A 20,305-nucleotide genomic window follows, 5' to 3' on the forward strand; every position below is an offset into this window, starting at 1 on the left:
AGGTAGAGCTGGAGCACACTTGAAATTTTCTTAGGGAGCTGTGCACTCAGGTGCAGGAGTAGAAACAAGCAGTGAAGGCCAGTGGTACTTTTAGCTGGCATTGCCACATAATGTGTCATAAGTCAAATTGGAGCTCCAGTATGTAGTGTCTGAATACTTCAACATGATAGAAGTGGTTAAAAGGCATCTTGTCACAATGGGAAATTAGTTCCACTTGATGTTAAAATTAGGAAGGCAAGTAAGTTAAAGCCAAAGCATTTTGGAGTACCTTCTGAACCTTGTTCTCATAGCGTGAGTACTATTTACAATTTTTACATAGCATTAATGCTATTTACATAGCATTAGTACTATTTACATAGCATTAATACTATTTACAAGCAAGATATGCTTACTTTGACTAGAAAACATGGAGCCACAGGAAAAATGAAAATGATCAGTGAAGTGTGTTCATAAATATTCCCATTTTGCCATCTGAAATTTCATTTTGCAGTTTTCTTTTTTAATCATTACGAATCATTAAAATAATACAATTATAAAAATTGACTGTTGGGAAATCTGAATTTTTCTTTCCACAGCATAGTCTTGATGGAAAGAAAATTATATTTATTTTTATTGCAAATAGAATTTTGCCTCTTGCTTCCTCTATGCATAATGCATGTTTTGGAACAGAACTCTTGAAAATATATATCCACAAAGAGAATAGGATATTACAAAGGCCATTTTCTCTGGATTTCCTAATTGGGCTGCTCTTTTCCTTTGAGATGTATTACTTGTAAGTCTGACCTGAGACATCATTTTCACTGCTTTCTACTGTGCTGAAACGCTGAAAAGGAACTGCAGTCTTTGCTGTTGAATAACTTTGTGTACTTCTAGTTTTTTCTCAAAGAATGCAGGGTCTTCAGGATAATAACCACCATGAAAGGATGAGGAATTTGTTTTGAAGTTGTGCTTTTACTTTGGTTGCTGATTGCCATCTCTAACCAGTTCTCTGAAGGGAGTCACAGATTCTCAAACTGAAAGTGTTTGCATGGCATAAAGCATGTGTCACTCCCTTATGTTGTAGGTCATTTTGAAGCCCTGCCTTGAGACTCCCTTGTTGCTAATGAATCTGTTAATTCAGTCATGAGCTTTGTTACTGCACATTCAAAGTTCTGTTTTTTTGAACTAGTAATTTTGGAAGACAGACCAGGGGTGGAACACATGGTAAAAAAACACTTTTCCTTCGGAAGACTCAAGTTTTCAGGCATTTCTTCCAGCATGTGAAAAAAATCTACTTTCAGCTTCCAGGTGTGATGCCTAAAAAAGACTGGTCAATATTCAGTCTGTAACTTAAACTGCTTGATCCCATGAACCTTCTTGACAACATCAACAGCCTTGCACAAAAGAAGGCTGTATGTGTAGTTACACTGTACCACATAATTATTAAAACAGTGATTTGAACCCAGGATGATAAAGCTGTATTCTCTTTGCAGTCTGCTTTAGCACTTTTATTTCTGTGCACTTCTTGTTAGTAGCCCTACTATGTACCATGGTTTGAAGCCTCAAAAAGGGTTAGTTACATCACTTTGGCAAAACCTGAGTAAGGGGTGGGTTTTTTTTTTTTATCAAGATGGTTAAAGGGTGGAGAAAGTACCATGAGGCTTTCATGATCACATTAGGACCTGGGCCAAACTCCATTAACTGCACTAGGCCTTTGTTTTAGTTTTAACTGGACTAATACAAAATAACAAAGAGAGTGATGATGAGTTTCCCTGAGATCACTCAAGAAGTGGAGAAGAGCAAGCAATTAGAGGCTTTTTTCTGTAGGTTAGGTAAAAAATGGAGCACTGTTCTGTTTCTTTTTCAGCTAACGCTGTGAGATATCCCCTATATTTTTGAGGGACTTAAGTGCACATACAACCTACAACCTCAATCACATTTTAATTATATATCTGTACTTAATGAAAAATTCATTACACTTATGCATTTGAATAGGAAGATCCATATTGTCATTTCTTCTTATGAGTGTAGTACTGACTGCAGCCAAGACAGATGAGAAATAAGTAAGTGTACGTTGCTTCCCTTAAACTTTTGACTCATTGTTAAAAGCAGAATTCACTAATTATGTTCCTTTTTCAATTTCACATGTAAACTTTTTGCAACCCAGTAGTTAATTACAGAAGACAGGATAAAGGAAAGTGATATGCAACCAGGGCTGTTCGTACCTCTTTTTAACCTTTATATCATAAATTAACTAATGTGGAATAGAATGCCATGAACTCTTAAAGTGTATAGAACTTTCACAGGCCATAATTTTTCTTTTGTTTGGTTGGTTTTGGTTTTCTAGGTATAGTGTTACTTGATGCACATTTGTTTGATTGTAGTAGCCTAGATTTTCAAATCTCGATGACAAGTCAGAAAATGAAAGACCACATCATAGCTTTGGGTAGATAGTGAAAAGTTATCCTTGAGGAGAAATAGTTTAGTGTTGTTCTCCCATACGATGACTTCATAAAGTATGGAGTCTCTGTTTTGTAGTCAAGCAGAGAAGAGATTTAAGGGGTGTTTTCTTTCAGCATTCATACTGCTGCAGCAATTTATCTCTTACAAATATGAAGAGTTGACATTGTTTAGACCCAGCCATTTGCTCACCTTCATGGAGAGGAGAATCAAAAGAATGTAAACACCACAGGTTGGAATAAGAACAGTCCAATAACTGAAGTATAGTACAAAGCTACTGCTACTAATAATGGTAATAATAATAAGGGAAATGACAAGGGGAAAGAATATAAAACTAATAGGGGAAAGAAAAAAAAAATAAACACAAGTGATGCACAATACAATTGCTAATGACCTGCTGACCGATAAGCAGCCTGATCTGAGCAGCGATAGGTCCCTTTCAAGTAACTGCCCCCATTTTATATACTGGGCATGATGTGCTGTGGTATGGAATACCCCTTTGGCTAGTTTGGGTCAGGTGTCCTGTCTCTGCTCCATCCTGGCTTTTTTTGCCCCTTTTCACTGGCAGAGCATGAGACTGAAAAGTCCTTGATCAGGGTAAGCAGTACTTAGCAACAACTAAAACGTCGGTGTGTTATCAACATTGTTCTCAGACTACAGCCAAAAACACAGCACTGCATCAGCTAATAGGAAGGAGAAAAAATAACTGTTACAGCTGAAACCAGGACAATAGTATATATTTTTTCTGCTCTTGATTTATCCTTCTTGAGCAAGTGAACTTTTTTTAGTACATGGTATCCTTCACTTCATATCCATCTGACTTAAGGACAGAATCTGGCAACTGGGGAAGAAAGGGACACCTGTACAAAAGCAAACTCATTTGGGCATTATAGCATAATTGAAAGTGTCAGGACTTCTGTATCTCCCTACCAGAAGGTAGTTTCTATGTGAGTCAGGAGGAGGACAGTGTTATAGTTTATTTCTATCTCTGCATCATTAAGTAGAAGGATAAACTACTCTTGAAGAGTTTCAAGATATCACATATGTATATCAAAATGGGGAAAAAGCCCTGGAAATATAATGCTAATTCAAAACCTGTAGCATTATTTTTGCAGCATTGTCAGTCCTTTTGTGCAATGCACAGTGTTAGCTAGATACTGGGTGAGTCATTATTTTATGACTTCTTGGAGAATTCAGTGGCAAACTTTTTCTAATTTTATTAGGTAAATTGAGCGCACCAAAATAATCTCCTAAAGACTTAAAAATATCACCTATTTTTAGTAAAAAACTTCAAACAAACAAAAAACAAACCAAAAAAACCCTACCAGATAGCTTCTTTGGTTTTATGTATTTTTAAGGCATTTCAGATCAGTAATCTTTGGTTTATACTATCTCTGATTCTTACTTTCACTATTTCTTTTCAAACCATCAGGAGCATTTGTTCTTTATGCATGCATTTAAATAAACTGGTCTTTTACACTGCTACAGATCAATCTTTTTCCTTTGTATTGTCTTAGGTGTTGGTTGGGTTTTTCCCTGGTATATTTTTTAGGCTTATTTCCTGCTCTCTTTGTCCTTTTTTACAAACAAAAAAACAAAACCCCTCAGCTTGACAAAGATGTTTGCTCACATAATAAATTGTTTTACTGCTCTGTCTTTATCTGTGTTGTTTCATTGTTCTAGAGAGGATGAGCATGCTCTTATCCAGCAGTATTGTCAGACGCTGGGAGGAGAGTCGCCTGTGAGTCAGCCACAGAGTCCTGCTCAGATACTCAAGTCAGTGGAAAAGGAAGAGCGAGGGGAGCTGGAGCGCATCATTGCTGACCTTGAGGAAGAGCAAAGGTCTCATAATCATCCTACCTGGTGTCTGAATTTTCACCTCATTGTCTGAGTCATGCATGTACTATATATAGTTGGAGATGAGAAGAGATGGACCTAGGAGTCATGATTTTAGCCAAACATATAAAATCAGTCAAGGCATATGTCTTGCAGAGCCTAATTGTTACATAGAAGAGGGTGGGTCTGTTATAAAATACCTTATTTTCATCTCTATTTTCTTGGTTTATAATTTGGCGGTTTTACCCCCTAAACTACAAGTCAAGACATTGTTTTTGCGTGAGCTACTTGTGTTCTTAGATGGAGGTGATGATAATATCATTCGATATAAGGAAGTTTTAGGAAGTTTTTTTTATTTTAATTTGCTCAAGTCAGCATTCTCCTCCTCTTTTCAATATATCAGGAGTCTACAGATAGAATATGAGCAACTAAAGGAGCAACATCTTCATAGAGGAATAAACCCTCTTGCTTCACCTCCCGACTCCATTGTGTCACCTCATCATGCTGAAGATGCTGAGCTCATTGCTGAAGCTAAACTCCTAAGGCAACATAAAGGTCGCCTAGAAGCAAGGATGCAAATACTGGAAGATCACAATAAACAGTTGGAGTCTCAGCTTCACCGGCTACGGCAGCTACTTGAGCAGGTAGATGAACACTTACTATAACAATTATCCTAAATAATATTCTGCTTTAGAAAGGGAAAATATAACCACTGGAAGGGCTTTGTCTAGGCCAGGCAATGGAGAGGTTTCTAGAAGCTAATCTTCCCAGAGCACTCCTTTCTGAAATTGTCTTGACTTTCCCTGTAACCATTGCTATGGTACCTCTTCATCCCTCAGTGTGATTTTATTATTAATACTGTTATTAACATCCCTATGAGAACACAATTGTATCTTGGGTATGCTGCTAGGTTTTAATGAATTAAAAAGCAAGGGAAAGAAAATTATATATACCCTATTCCAAGTAGTGGTGCCAATTGCACCCTGTATGTGAGTTCAGCTTTCCATCTTTCCTTAAATAATTAATCTGTTGTCATGATTAGTCACTGAAACCTTTCTTAGCGTGCCAAAGACAGATGGCCAAAAATACATCTAAAATGCAAAAGAGCAATTTGTTTACATTAAAAATCCAGTTCCTCTTCAGTAGCATATTAAGAGCAATAAGCTACAGCAAAATAATCTGCGCATAAGATTTGCAGAAGACAAGAACCTTTTAGCAAACGTCAGTAACTAGAGTTTTTAGGGATTTTTGTTGGGGGCAAAAATGTTGATTGGTTTTGAAGCCAGAATAAGCACATCTAGATTATAAAAATAACAGCAGCAGCATCTACAAGGTGTTGCTAGAGATGTTAGTTTGTAGATCATGTGTGAAAGTTCGAATGATGAAGAGAAATTCATATGAATGTTTTGTCCTAACCGATCATTACACTCAGGTCAGAGTACAGTAAGTCAAGGCAGCTGGCTGTATGTTGTAGAGGATTTAACTAAGCCAAGAAGCAGACTACATAAACCAGGTATCAAAATGGCATAAGCTCTTGCTGTGTAGATCACGCTGTCATTACAGTGATAAAGAGTTTTGTTTGTTTCTTTGTTTCACTGGTTGACTGTGATTTTCCTAGGCAGTTTTGGCATGACTGCATTAAGATGCATTTGTTCCAGTGGCTTCTCTACCCCTCTAGCAGATTGGTTTTGTTATTGTTACTGTTGTTCCAGCATCTTTAATCAGTATTTGAGTAGCTTAAATATTTAACAGGTAAGATAACAACTGATGTAACCGTTAACAGTAATTCATGAAGGATCTTGAGAACTATGACCAATACTAAGTGTTTCAGAGAAGGGGTTAAAATCTGCTAAGAAACAGCTGTAGAATAGAAAACCAAAAGTTCTGCCATATCCCCAGTTGCTTTCAGCTTAGCACAAACATGTTCACACTTTAAAATTTCCTTTTTTTTTTTTTTTTTTAATGTAGCTGTGATTAGTCTTATAATTTTGTAATCTTTTCAGTATCCTTGTAACACTCTTAGGACCTTTAGGGTCGTGTGTTGAAGTGAGCAGGCAGAGCGGCAGTAGTTTCTTCCTATCAGTTTTGCCTTTGGATTTTTCTGGACATTCTGCAGCTTTTGGTTTCTGCCAGGGAAAGGTAAATCAGAGTTGACTATTTTCAGTATTTCTGATCATTTACACCTCATTTATTGTATGCTGTTGTTTATTTGATTCCTGTCCAAAATCTCCTGCCTCTGTGGGAGTCATGCCATGCTTCTGATTATTCCAAGTGCCATTTCCTAAGCTGTTCCTGTTTTTCTCTCTTTTAATGAAGTGGCTGGTACAAAGTCAAGTATATGAGAGGGTCTGCATTACCACTTTTGTAATGTATCTGTGAGTTTTCAATATGCCTTTTTACATGCTTTATTTAGCTATTCCCCTCAACGGGATTCAGAATTTGTAAATAATTCAAATTTTTAGTATATGTTCTTTACAACTCCTTTATTTTGACATTAATACAATTATGAAGCGGCACTGACTCCCATTACTGCCCCCTGAACTTTCTGAAAAAAATGACCATTCTTCAGCAGTTTGGCTTTCTGTCACCCACGCCATTACTGTTTATGGAAGTCTTTAATTCTTTCACTGCTTGGGGAAGGACTTTATCAGATGCCAGCTGAGGATCTAAGGGTATTTGCTTATTTTCCTTTTATTTGCTGTCCCAATTATTTTTTTTTTGTCAATATAAGGAATACCTTTTCTCATGAATGAGATGGATGATTTGCATTGAAGACTCCTGTAAGTCCCAACATCAAAACCTATAACAACTCTGTAATTCCTGTATTAATAATTACTAGTATTTAAGGACACAACTGTCTTACAGCCATTTCTTTGCTATGACTGGCATTTCATGGCATCTCTGTTTCTCTCCTCTTAACAGTAAGTCTCTCCATTTCTCCACTTAGGCTCCCGACTGTTTTTTGGGTTAATAACTAGCCACTGAATCTAAAATGCTGAGACTTTTTTCTCTAAAAGATGTGGAGTGAGTCTATCTGCACTCAGATATTTGGGTAGAGACTTAATGAAACTTAGAAACTTTTCTGCAGTCGCTGTTTAATCTAGATGAGAGCATTCTGTGACATTCTTATAGAGCACCTTTAGCAGAAATATGCATGCATCCTCACTGCACACTTCCCTACCTCAGGTCACAATTCTGAGGTTACCATACTATTTTTATTTCAGCAAGCCCAAAGGATTGGTAGCTGTCACACAGCATTGTCATTTTTTCTACCTGATTGATTATAGTGCCAAAGAGGAAGGTGAAAAAGAACTGGCATGTGACAACATTGATGCCAACATGTTAATGATACAGAGGGGGGAAAAAAAAGAAAAGAATCCATTTTCAATTTTTATTCTTCCACCCTTTTAGATACTGCGTGTACAAAGTAGAGGTAAGACCTATTATGAAGAGCATTTAAAGTCTGTCTGGATTTTTCTCTGCTGATCTGAGCTACTGAATAGAGATTTCATATTGGATTTGATAATGAAGTTAATGGGAGCTAAAATCATCTGTCAGTGGCTACATGATCAAACTCAAAGGCAGCGTAAATAGGGACTGTAGCTCCCTCTCCAACTTAAAACAGAGTAGCAACTTTATAAGGGTATAGGAGACTGTTTCTTTTGTAGCTGAGAGGATAAGTATGGAACAAGAAACTTCTGTAATGGATATAGTAAGGGAATTTTGGCAATTCTGAGGTTTTCTGTGATTTGGGGAGGGGGCAGGGGAAGGATCACACCCCTTTTTGGTTTGGTTTGTTTTTTACCAAAAGCAACAGAAGTCAAGGGAAGAATGGGTATGTCTCATCTATTCATTAAGCCAGAAAACGCTTCAGGCTTTTCTTTGGGAAAGACACCAGTAGGAGGCAGAGTGAAATAAAGTATTGTAGGTCTAAACTGGTTAAAATAAATATCTCCTTTGAAAAGCTTTAAAAAACTGCTGTAATACAGGAAAAGTACCTCAATTTCAGAAGAACTTATCTATCCCTTCATATTTTGGTTTTGCATAAAAGTTCAAAAACTCACAGAAACTGGACTTCTCCCTCATCCCTATAGAAGCATGCCCAGTATCCCTGCTTTTATTTATTCAGGAAGCAGCATCAGGCCTATAGAAGCATCTAGGTTGATTTTCTTATTATTTCTGGCTCATGGGTTGTCTGATGGGTTGTTCTAAATAAACTCCATGATGCCTGTAGGGACTTGATAATGAAAGTGATCACATTTTGAAGGGCTATTCAACTAGGGTCAAGTAGAACATGATTTTCTACATTTTTGCCTTTGGGTTCTCTCCTAGTAAAACTGTTAAATCATGTAAATGCATGCAGCTATATCCTCAACTGTTTTTCATTTAATGTTTTTCAGTATCTGATTATTATATTGAGGCATTTCTGCCACTAGCAGAACCCTTCCCTTTCTGCTCCAAACCTCACTCTTCATCTGCTTAACTGTATTTTCCTGGTTTTTGGAAGAAGTGGGTTTTGGTTTGTTTTCACTTTGCCTGTTACTGCAGTCACTGGAACTATGTCATGTAATATCAGTATATTTAAATGAAAATTAAGTCATCAGACATTGTCCTCTTATTAGAAGGTGATACGGGGTTTGGGTTTGAGTGGGGGTTTTTTTGTTCGTTTGTGGTGTCTGGGTTTTTTTAATCAGACTGGAATATTTCATTCTGCCTGCTGCAGCAATATATGGTACATCAATATAAAATATTCCAAGTATGTTTTGTTTGCTCTCAGTTTATCCACTGTGAAGAGTCCGCGTGCTCTGCAAGGCTTTTTTGTCATTTGCAATAGTACTCCTGAGTGGTACTAAATAACCTTCACTACTAACTCATCATTTAAGTTTGTAGGCATCTCCTTTCTATCCTAATTAATCTTGACTTTATAGTGCTTCACTACACTTGATCTAGCCTATGTGTTGCTATGCTACAGTTTTGTATAAAGTCAAGCACAGCGCTGATCTTCCTTCCTCAGTCACCTGTGCACCATTTGTCCACAGTTACTGCTTGAAGAGGGACAGAGATCCAGTCCAGGTGCAAGTTTGCATTTTAGATTATTCAGATTCTCTCTATCCATCTGTTTGTGAGGGGTGGGCAAGCAGCCACTCTGCTGCTGGAGTTAGCCATGTTGTTCTGTACTAAAATAACTCTTAACCATTGGAGAGTTTCCTTCATCTCTTTACCATTATAGCTCTAACCTCTTCTTGAACAGAGGTTCCTGGCAATACAGAATTCCCTGGGGTTAGTTACCCCAGGCTTGGTCTATTTAAAATCACCACACTTCTTTTACCTAGACTCTGCAGCCGGGTTGAATTCTGATACTGAACAGCAAATTGCTTAACTATTTGATAGGCATTCACTGTTCATAGGAGTATCTTGATGGTAAAACCCTTGACTGGATTGAAAACATTTCCATTTTTATTTGTCTTCTGTGTGCAGAACAATATTCCTTGATTTATTCTTTAAGTCAAAACTGGAAGTTGGTATTGTCATGCTCAAAGAGAGATGAGATTTGGAGGAGGAAAAAAAAATAATTGCTGAGGGCTCAAGGGAACATTTTCTTTTGTTTCTCACCACTGTATATGGAAGAAAAAACATCTTCCGTTGTTCAACAAGCTTCAGCTTTTTGAAGATTTTTATTTTTCTTTTTAAACTAGAAGTTGTCTCAAAAAATCAAATGTTGCACTTAAGGCTGTGAGCTGCAAAGGGGAAACTTGTACTGCCATTCTGTTTATTACCTCTTTCTATCGACTCTCATAGCTGTTCTAGGTACTCATTCAGTCTCAGTTTCAAAAAGATCTAAGTCATGGGTTTTTTTTATTATTATTTCTGTATCTGCTTTTTGACAAATTTACCTAATCTGCTCTTTAAGATGCTTGAAAGAAATTTGATGATATGCAATTTAAAGAGAAAATGATAGGGGCAAGCATTTCAGCTGAGATTCTATAACTACCTCAGATGTAAATACTATTTCACGTTTCTGTTCATTCAGAACAGTCATTTCTGGAGTTCAAATACTGTATTACTACTCTCTTCCTCAAAGGATTCTTCACAAGAAAGAAGGCAAAGAGGAAAATAAATGCCTGAATACGATCCCTCCCAATATTTATGAGTTGTTATTAGTGAAGAAGTGTTATGGTCTTTCTTATTTTGTGTCCATATATGTATACTTACATGTAATCACAAGCATATACTTGGCTACAACTAAATGTAATATAGAACTTAGGTGTTTGACTCTTCAGATGAATTTAAGAGTCCAAAAAGGCTTGCTTACAACACACTTTTCAAAGTACGCCTGGAGATTACATATTACACAGTTTCCTTCCAAATTTGGTATCCACCACGCTATTGAGAAACAGTGTCAGCAGGAGTTGATAGCTAGCTACCACTTTTTAGATTTAACAAAGTTCTCTTGAATCTTTTGTCTTCGCTTAGCCTGATTGTGAAGCAGTTTTGCAGAACTGTTCACGATCGAACAGTTGTTTCTAAGCATGATCAGTCATCCTAGTGAAGCTTCTTAGGGACCTTAGCTGAATGTCCTCTGTGTACGTGTATATGTACATATATATCCACACATATACATATATACAACCCAAATAATACTATTGCATAGTCTTTCTGTGTAGCTGGACTGAGTGCCTTGACAGACCGTTTGTGTTGTACATAACATCATTTTTCTATGGTGCATGCTTGCCACAGGCCATTGCTTTTAGCAAGACCATCAAGTGGAGTCTCATAAGAATTACACTTAAGTCTAAATTTTCTTTCAACAGGTTGTCAGTTTGGTTTTTCCCCCTCTAAGGGTTGTATAGACCTAAGCCAACTTTCAATAGTTTGAAGAAAAAAACAAGAAAGGGCACATAAAAAAGGAAAGGAGTGGGATGACTCATACAAGACTGCAATTAAATTCTCTAGGTACAATTTATCTAAATTTGGGTATTATTGTCTTTAATGTAGCCTGAGACTGACTCCCGGGTTAATGGCGCTTCCCCGTGTGCTTCGCCCCAGCACTCTGCCCTTGGCTACTCACTAGAGCAAGAGACAAGCTCACAGTTTCATCAGACAGGTAAGTGTTTTAATAAGATCATGTGCTTCGTGGGTCTGTAAATGACTCCTGAATAGGTCTGCTGGCATCTTTCTGAAAAGATTTTTAAGTCAAAGGGAACTGATCTTTATCATGATACTGTGAACAAGGCGAACTACAGTTGGAGCTGTTGCTTCCTCACACTTGCAAACAAACAGCTGCAGTATCACAAGAATCCACATGACTGAATTATGTATTTATGTCAATAGACTCCTTGATCCCATCCAGTTTGAGCAAGTGAATTTACTGGGCAAATCGATCCCTGCTGAAGGAGGAACCAGATTTCACTGGACTGAAACAGCCAGCAGCTGTTTGCCCTACAGTGCATGCATATACCCAAGGAATCTATCTGATACAGGAACAAACAGCCAGAACATGTAATTAAAGCTTCCTGATGGCTGTTTTAAAAATTCCTATGTATCCTCTGCTTATCCTGGTATTTTGATGATCCTACCCCTCAAAGACTTCACATCTTTAGGAATTATGGAGTATTTAAGTGTACAGCCTCTGCGCTTGAGGGGATTTCTTTCTTGAAAGATTATTTTAAATTCTCCAATATCAGAACTCAGTAATTCCACTGGGAATTAGTGAAATAATTAGCATTGAATGCTCAAAATCAGGGGGAAAAAATAAAAGATTATTCTCAAATGACCTTAGGTGCAATTTCATCCCTGTTTTGGTTTCAAGCCTTTGTATTATAGATTAAAAAAAATTATTTTATTTATGTGAAATCCAAGAAATTATTCTCTTGCATACAGAAAATTGTCATTCAACATTCACATGTGTTTTTAATTTATCAGAAAAAACATGGAACTTCTTCAAGTCTGATTTAATGCTATGGTAGATTTATGAGAGATGCCGTCTAATGACACTGCCAGGAACAGAGCCAGCTGTATTCCCTAACCATTCCCTTAGATAATTTTAAGCAGCATTTTAAAAAGTAAAAAGGGCAAGGAAGATTTTAACACTAGTGAAATCGCATCAGCCATTTCATCTAAAAGAGAAATGGTTTGGTTTGGGGTTTTTTTTCCCCCCAAAAATAATGGTGTATATTAGCCTGAAAGTTACACAACAAATCATTGAAAACTGGAAAAGAATTTTAATTGAGCAGCTACAGAATATAATGCCCTTGTCTTGTAAACCTTTTATTTATTTTAACTGTAAATTCTTCTATACTGCTTCTTCTTGGCAATTTCTTCTAGTTAAATTTTGGATGCAAGAGTTAAGCTGTAATAAAAGAGAAATGAGTTCTGCTGCAAATCAATAAAGTAACTTTCACCTCCTCTCCCAAGGCTGGCAATTATCAATGACAGTTCCTGCACATTAAGTTACAAAGGCTTCAGGTAGTGGTTTCCCTTGAAATATAAAAAAGCATTTAACTGGAAAGTTGGATGACAATGTGTTTCAGAACGTTTTTTGTCCATTTTTTTTTCTTTTCCTCTTTCTTCTCCTCTCCTTACTAAAATCCTTGGTGTCTTTTGTTGTTGTATCTGCAGATGACTTGTTAGTTCCACCTCATGATACCAACACAGATCTAACAGATGTTATGGAGCAAATCAACAGCACATTTCCAGCTTGCTGCTGTAAGTGTAACAAAGTATGTCTTGTATTGAATTGTATAGTATTGAATTTGAGGCAGTCTTTTGAAGAAAAAAGTCATTCTTGTCATACTGAGTAGGAAAAAATCTCTCTAGTGAGATTACTTCTCAGGATACACAAGCTAAATAATTCACTTCTTTAAAGCTGCTCAATAGAGACTATTTATTTGTGAAGGTAAACAAACGAATGTTCTCAACGTTTTAAGTAGAAGTGATTCACTATAAGAGAAGCTCCATATGGAATTTTCAGCTGTGCCCACATAAGGGAAAAAAGACCTTGAATTCCATTGGCTGCTGATACAAACTGTATGTGGAACCTAAATGAATGTAGATTCAGGATTTCTCTAATAAAACTTAGGTAATAGGAGGGACCATACCCCAATCCTGGCTGCCTGAAGTAGTTATTAAACTAAGTGACCAGAGGAAAATACTGTTAACACAGCACATAACACCTTTCCCTACTTAAATGCACTGAAAATTGATATTTAGTGTCTATTAACTAGAGAACAAAAGGAAAACCAATTAGCATGTCAGCTGACATACATTTCCACTATTCCTATTCCTTCCAGAGTGTCACTGCACTTACAAAAGTGAGGCCTTACCTCTCTAGTTCCAGCAGTATTTCATACAGATTGTTTGGTTTGGCAGGGAAAGTGAAGTGCCAACTTTCTTATTCATGTGTGGGATTGTTTTTTTTTTTTCTAATACATGCATGCATATATATATCTTCATTTTCAGCTCTTTTGCCTTAGAAAAACAGTAGTGAAAACTTTGATATATATTCTTAAACTTTCAAGTTTCAAATGCAGTGTAATCATGAATGGTCAATTTTAAAAGGTACAGGTGAGAAGGAAGGTGTTTATGTCCAGTCCTTTTGGAAGTATCAAGATTGAGGCTGTTCTATTCATTTGTAAACTCTGTGAACCCCTGCTAAAATACCCCTTTTTATCTCTTTAACGTCCATTGCTTGGCTGAGAAGAACTGCAGCACAGAAGAAGCACTTCACACATTCTGAGAAAGCAAATTAGGATCTAGCAAAACAGTGCTTGTTTCAGCTGTCCTTTGAGATTTTTCAGTGAGTTCAATAGTTCAGAGCCCATCTTTTTGCAAGTTAAGGATTTGATTCTGAGGAGCATCATGTCTTGAACTCAACAGCTACTAGAGCTACTCAGTACAACTCAAGGGCAGGTGCGTGCGTGTGTGTGTGTGTGTGTTCACAAATCAGTAGAAAATGCAACTAGAGTATCAATTCCTTGTTTTGCAAATTCCTGTCTTGCACATGTAAGGAGCTTACAGCTACCTGGTCTTTTGGCCTGAACCAATTTAGGGCAAATTGCCCTACGTCAGGGCAAGCTTGATAATGATGGCTGTTCTCTGCAGCCAGGAAACACAGAAAAAAAACCCAAAAACAACCAAAACCCTAATATCCATTCAACAGTACCCTAAATAATACTCGCAGGAGGGAACTGTGAGTGAAAACTGTGGCTCCACATCCTCTCATATTGTGAAGTGAATCTGAGCATCTAAGATTAAAAGAAAGTTCCAAATTTCACAGTTCCAAATTTCAGGTATTTTTCCCTTTGTCATTGGCGTACTGCTGCAGAAGTCAAACCAAACCAGCACACCCCAATTAGTAGGTACTACTTAGTTTGGTCTTCTTCAGTCATTCTGTAACATATCTTATTTGGGAGATTTACTAGGATTATATCTTTTTAACCATTTAAGATTCATATACTGGTTTAGAAGCCTGGAATGAGGATTATTAGTCTAGCCTTCCCAACAGAGTACATTAAATTATATTATTTTTGCTAGGGAAGATCATGACAGACCATCTAATCATTATCTTTTCCTGTGGGCATTTGAGATGGATCAGTCTTTCTGGACAGACAAACATCTAACCTCTTATGTAAAACTTCAACGATGCAGACTCCACAAACTCCCTAGGCAATCTGTTTCAAGAGCATCACTGTATTTCTAACCTTAAAAAATAATATCCTTACCCTTTTTTAATTATATCCAACTTAAACTTCTTTAGAATAGCCTTCATGCTCAACATGTGGTGTCCATTATTAATTTGATTTTTATTAAGCTATTTTTCACAAACCTTATCAGTACGTCTTCCCTAGCTTGGCGCAGCTTTCATTAAGGAGTTACAAGCATCTGAAGTCCTTCATAGATTATTTTTATCACATCTTGACTGTGTAATAGAGCTAGTCCTCTTAATTTGCTATATTTGTTTTTATGGGTTTCAGGTTATAATTTATCTTGAAATCAGTATTTCTGCTTACTCCAAATACCCCTTATGAAGCAACTATTCATTTAGTAAGGCCAGTGCTGCTTTTAATTGTGGTTTTGAGTTTGTTCTGGTTTTTATTCTCCAAATTCTTTGATTATGGATATAATGCCTCCTTTCCTTTCTTATTTATGCGGTTGGCCCTCAGAACTAGGCAGTTGTGCAGCAGTCTTGCCTGTGCATCTGACTGTGTTCCAGAAAAGAGCCTTCTGAACAGACAATATGATAATATACACTCATAGGTCTATATGGTTGCAAGTGGTGAAAAACGAACAATTCGTATCATTTACACATTCCATAATGCTGCAGATCTATTAAAAGTAAATTTTTGAAAAAAATTATGTATAGACCATTACAATACACTTCTAGTTAAGTATTTAATTTTTTGTATATAAGAGTCTGTTTGTTCTTCTATAGTTCATAGTCTTCCGATACTGGCTTTTTTTTTTTAAACTGCCAAGATGCATAATAATGTAAATTTATTTCTTTTTTTTTTTTTTTTTCTCTATTTTCAGCAAGTTTCACTGGCAGACCACAGGTATGAGACATCTTTACATACTTACGTAGTCATTGGAAGCAAAGTAAAGCAAGTGGAAAAGTTCCGTTAAAGCAAAGTGGCTGGGGTTTTTTTCCCTGTATTTTTCCCTAGAAGTCTTTGTGGAAGCTGGACCAATATAACAGGAAGGCTAAATTCTGGAATTTCCCAATTAACAGAAAATTCCTGCTAGTTCAGGCGTTACCAAGGTACTATGGTGTGCAGTTCTGGGATGCTGATCAGATGGAATCATCTTGATTCTATCAAGGCCAATTACTTTCAAGCCAGCATCAGCTTGCAAGATCAAAGCTGGTTCTTGCAGGCATCCATGTCCGTGTGCCATGGTGCCCATAGCTCCAGTTTTGTGAGTCAGATCGAGTCACACAGCATCTTAGGCATTACATGAAATTGCCTTCTCCCAGTAGGAAACCACTTTGCAAGTCCAAAGGAGAAATTTGGCTACCTTCACAAAAATGTGGAAACAATCTAATATTTAGATACTTGTTCTTGAAAATCCTACTGATATAAATTATCAGTTAAATTTCTGTTATAAGTAAGTAACAAATACAGGATGAACACTCACTGCAGGTTTAGGTTGATATTGAAGCCCATATATGACAAATAAGGAATGACAGAATCTTGTGTCATTGCGTAGTTCTTAGGAAGTTTCATTGTTAATTTTAAAGATTATCACAAATTGCGGTGCAAGAATTCAGAAAAATTAAGTGGTGGGGAAAGAGTCTGTTTAGTCTCCCAAATTGCTTCACCTTGTCCATTAATATTGTGTGTAGTTCTGGTGTCCTCAGCTGAAAAAGGACATGGAACTGTTGGAACAAGTCCAGAGGAGGGTCACGAGGATGATCAGGGGACTGGAGCACCTCCCGTATGAAGACAGGCTGAGAAAGTTGGGTTTGTTGAGCCTGGAGAAGAGAAGGCTGCGTGGAGACCTCATAGCAGTCTTCCAGTATCTGAAGGGGGCCTACGAGGATGCTGGGGAGGGACTATTCATCAGGGACTGTAGTGAGAGGACAAGGGGTAACGGGTTCAAACTTAAACAGGGGAAGTTTAGATTGGATCTAAGGAAGAAATTCTTTACTGAGAGGGTGGTGAGGCACTGGAATGGGTTGCCCAGGGAGGTTGTGAATGCTTCATCCCTGGCAGTGTTCAAGGCCAGGTTGGATGAGGCCTTGGGTGACATGGTTTAGTGTGGGGTGTCCCTGCCCATGTCAGGGGGGTTGGAACTAGATGATCTTAAGGTCCTTTCCAACCCAAACTATTCTATGATTAATCCACAGTTTTCAAGGTCAGAAAATGAATATCTAAAAATTCAGAAATATTGCTCTTCAAGTACTTTCTTGGATTGCAATATCTTGGATAGTAGGATTGTCTTCCCAAACAGGAATTTCTGAGAAGAATGGGATGAATCACACTCTACACTTCAGTTAACTCAGACTCCGTGTTTCAATCTGGATTAAGTTATGAGAATGAACTGAACTGTCATTTTTCAGAAAACTTTCCTCTAAGCAGGCACAGAGAGCACTTTCTGTCTTATCAGTGAATAATACTAACCTTCCAGAAAAGCATATTTATTTTTTTTTTTAGATCCAAGATTATTCCCAAATGGTCTTACTGCAAATCTACCCTTCCAGAATTATTAGAGAAGGTACATTTGTCTATTCAGAAACAGAATCCTGAAACAGGAAACTGGAAATAAGCTTCACATTTGAAGGGGCTGAGTCCAAATCCAGACTCTGTATACTCTCCATTTTTACTGCTTCGGTTTCAGATAGGACAGTTGCCTAAACTTTTTATTCTACTGGTGCAGGGCATGGAAAGTCTATAAGTCATACTTACTGCTCTGTAGACTGACATCCTCTGGGCCTTACTCAACAAGAATTTTAAACACTGCAGTACAGTAAAGTTAGGTTTCCCTTAAGTACATGCCTCAGTGATTTGCTGTGTCCTGGGCCAGTACATCTTAACTTTTTAAATATGGGATATTTACAAAAAGACATCAGTGTCCTTAACTGAACTGAACACAGAGTAGTTGCAGCTTTCTGTTTGTGTTAATGTGGTACTGGCATGGTTATTTCTCACAGGCAATGTGAAGTATTCATTTGGACATTGACCAGTGCTTCCTGATGTGCAGTAAAACCCTTTTCTACAAACCATCGATTGCAAGTTCCACTTCATCAGAAGACTGCATGGGACCCCGGAACATGCCTTTTGCTCTGACTGTGTGTTCTACTTGAAATAGTAAAACACTGAATACCCAAAGACAAGGATGTTGGTTTTATACTATCAGAAGTGTGTTCTTTTTCTTCCTCTTCCCTTTCTATGCAACTGTAAATTAATGAGCGGTGGAGTATTTGTCACTGATTTGTATAAATATACAGCCGGGGAAAAGGGGCAGGGGCTTTATATATGTTCTTTTTGATAATCGTAAAGAGAACTGCATAAGGAGTTTGGAGCAAAATGTTACATTTATACATTCCTTTCAGATCTTTGCTTTTACGTTGTAAAAATACCCTTAGTTGTATTATCACACATTTAATACTCTGTACTGATTACTTATATGCTGACCATCTGACCACACAGATTTCAGAATACCCTTCAATTGTTTTCAGGATGAAGTTCCCATAATCTGCATTATTGTTACTAGTTAACAAAAATTGCTGTTGGGTACAAGCTGCAGTATTTTAACTCCGTTAAACAAGGTAAACTCTCATTTCAAGTCATCATCCTCATGCACCACCAAAATGGTATTTTTAACTTTTAGTTTTTTCCAGCCAATACACTCCATTTGGAGGATTATTTTTTTAAGCCTTACTTTACTTTGAATCAGGAGATAGCTAAAAGAGGACTTAGATGATAGCTTAAGTTGTTTATACTAAGGTCTAAGTTAGTGTAATCTTTCCCAGCTTTGTTCAGAGACAAAGCTTTGCTGTTCCCTTCTATGCCAAACTTGCTTCAAGTTTTAAAATTTACAGTCTGTGAAGTAAAGCTCATTTCTGTAAGATCCCCTTCTTGTGTCAGCCTCTTGGAGATGAAGAGACAATTAGAAAGCCCTTTCCAATACTATTAGTGATGAAGCATTTTCTTAATAACTGCAATGCTCTTAAATATTACCATTTGGCATTGTAATCTTGCAACTAACTTTGTCTTTGAAATAATTTATTTATGTACTTTTAGTAGGGATAATTATGGGAAAGTTATGTCACTGATCAGCTGATGTCTAGTTTTAAAGTTATTAATAAGAGATTTTAATGCCTTCACAGAGTTTACGATGCTGCATGGGCGCTTGCTTTAATTTCAGAACATACCTTTAATTGGTAAAATTGCATGCAATATATTTCATGTATAGTGGAGAGAAACAAAACAGTGCTGTTCTTAACTATTACCGAAGGAAAAAAAATAAATCTCAAAATGGTATTGGAAGAGTTGTAAATTCTCTACTGCTACTGAAGAATGCTAGAGAACATAAGACAGCACGTCAGGAATTTCTAGTGCTTTTGTGAAGTGGTGCCAACTAGACTGTCATGCACCCTCAGTATTTGCTTTTGGAGTGCTGCTGCTCAGGGACTAATTTGGGCACAGCATTGACTCTGGTGCCAGTTCTTTCTGAACCCTTTGGCAAATTGTTTAACCACTCTGCCTCTGTTTTCCCATCTGTAAAATGGGGATGATAGTACTTACCTCTCAAAGGTGTTGTAGGGCTTGCTTAGTTAAGTGTCTGAAAAGCTCTATATAAATGCTAAGTATTACTTCTGAGTGAGTGCAGCAAAATTGTCAAGGTAGGAATAGAAGATGCTGGCTCCTACAAATGCTTCACCTATTAAAAAAAAAAACAAAAAACAACAAAATAAAGTAGCGTAGTTATTTGAGAAGACAAACCCCACACATTTTACAGAAGAGGAAAGCCGTGACCACCTTTCTACCTCAGACCTATCTTCATGAGTAGTATTGGAAATAGCTTTATATTCTGCTCTCTGCAAAGTACTTTGCTTTTATCAAGCTACATCATTCTCTAGGTAAAGAATCCTTGAAAATACCCCCCTACATAAGTAAAGAAGCTCTCAATAGTGAATTTGGTCACTTTTATTTTTGTTCTGAATATGAGATTATGTATAAAGTTGTTTGTTTTTCTGCCTGTGTTTGTATGCACCCTTTGTCCTCTGCTGCCAAGTAAATGCTGCTTCAAACACTACATTGTAACATTCTTCCTCTGAGACAATAATAAATAAAGGAATATATTGCAGTAACATGAGAAACAGCATGGAGTTCATTTGATGTCTGTGGTCTTCAAGGATGGCACTTCTCATTGCTAAATGCTGAAAACTTCATTCTTAAGAAGGTAATTTTTAACGGTATTGTAATAGGGTTGGAACTAGGTGATCTTAAGGTCCTTTCTAACCCTAACCATTCTTTGATTCTATGATTACTATATGCTAGCATTTTTGGAGCGTGATTTGCCTTTATAT

At 37.1% G+C, this 20,305-nt stretch overlaps 1 protein-coding gene across 1 annotated transcript in view; it reads left to right on the forward strand.

Moving 5' to 3' along the window:
* UTRN (utrophin) overlaps positions 1–16,278 on the forward strand; it is a 404,863-nt gene extending 388,585 nt beyond the window's left edge. Inside the window, exons 77-82 of the mRNA XM_080615656.1 lie at positions 4,123–4,281; positions 4,679–4,919; positions 11,272–11,380; positions 12,895–12,981; positions 15,805–15,827; positions 15,939–16,278. Coding sequence (XP_080471782.1) covers positions 4,123–4,281; positions 4,679–4,919; positions 11,272–11,380; positions 12,895–12,981; positions 15,805–15,827; positions 15,939–16,082 — 763 coding nt within the window. The 3' untranslated portion in view covers positions 16,083–16,278. The remainder of the gene's footprint in view (positions 1–4,122; positions 4,282–4,678; positions 4,920–11,271; positions 11,381–12,894; positions 12,982–15,804; positions 15,828–15,938) is intronic.
* Positions 16,279–20,305: the final 4,027 nt, after the last annotated feature.

This window comes from Psittacula echo (genome assembly GCF_963264785.1).
Source record: "Psittacula echo genome assembly, chromosome: 4".
Taxonomy (NCBI): Eukaryota; Metazoa; Chordata; class Aves; order Psittaciformes; family Psittacidae; genus Psittacula; species Psittacula echo.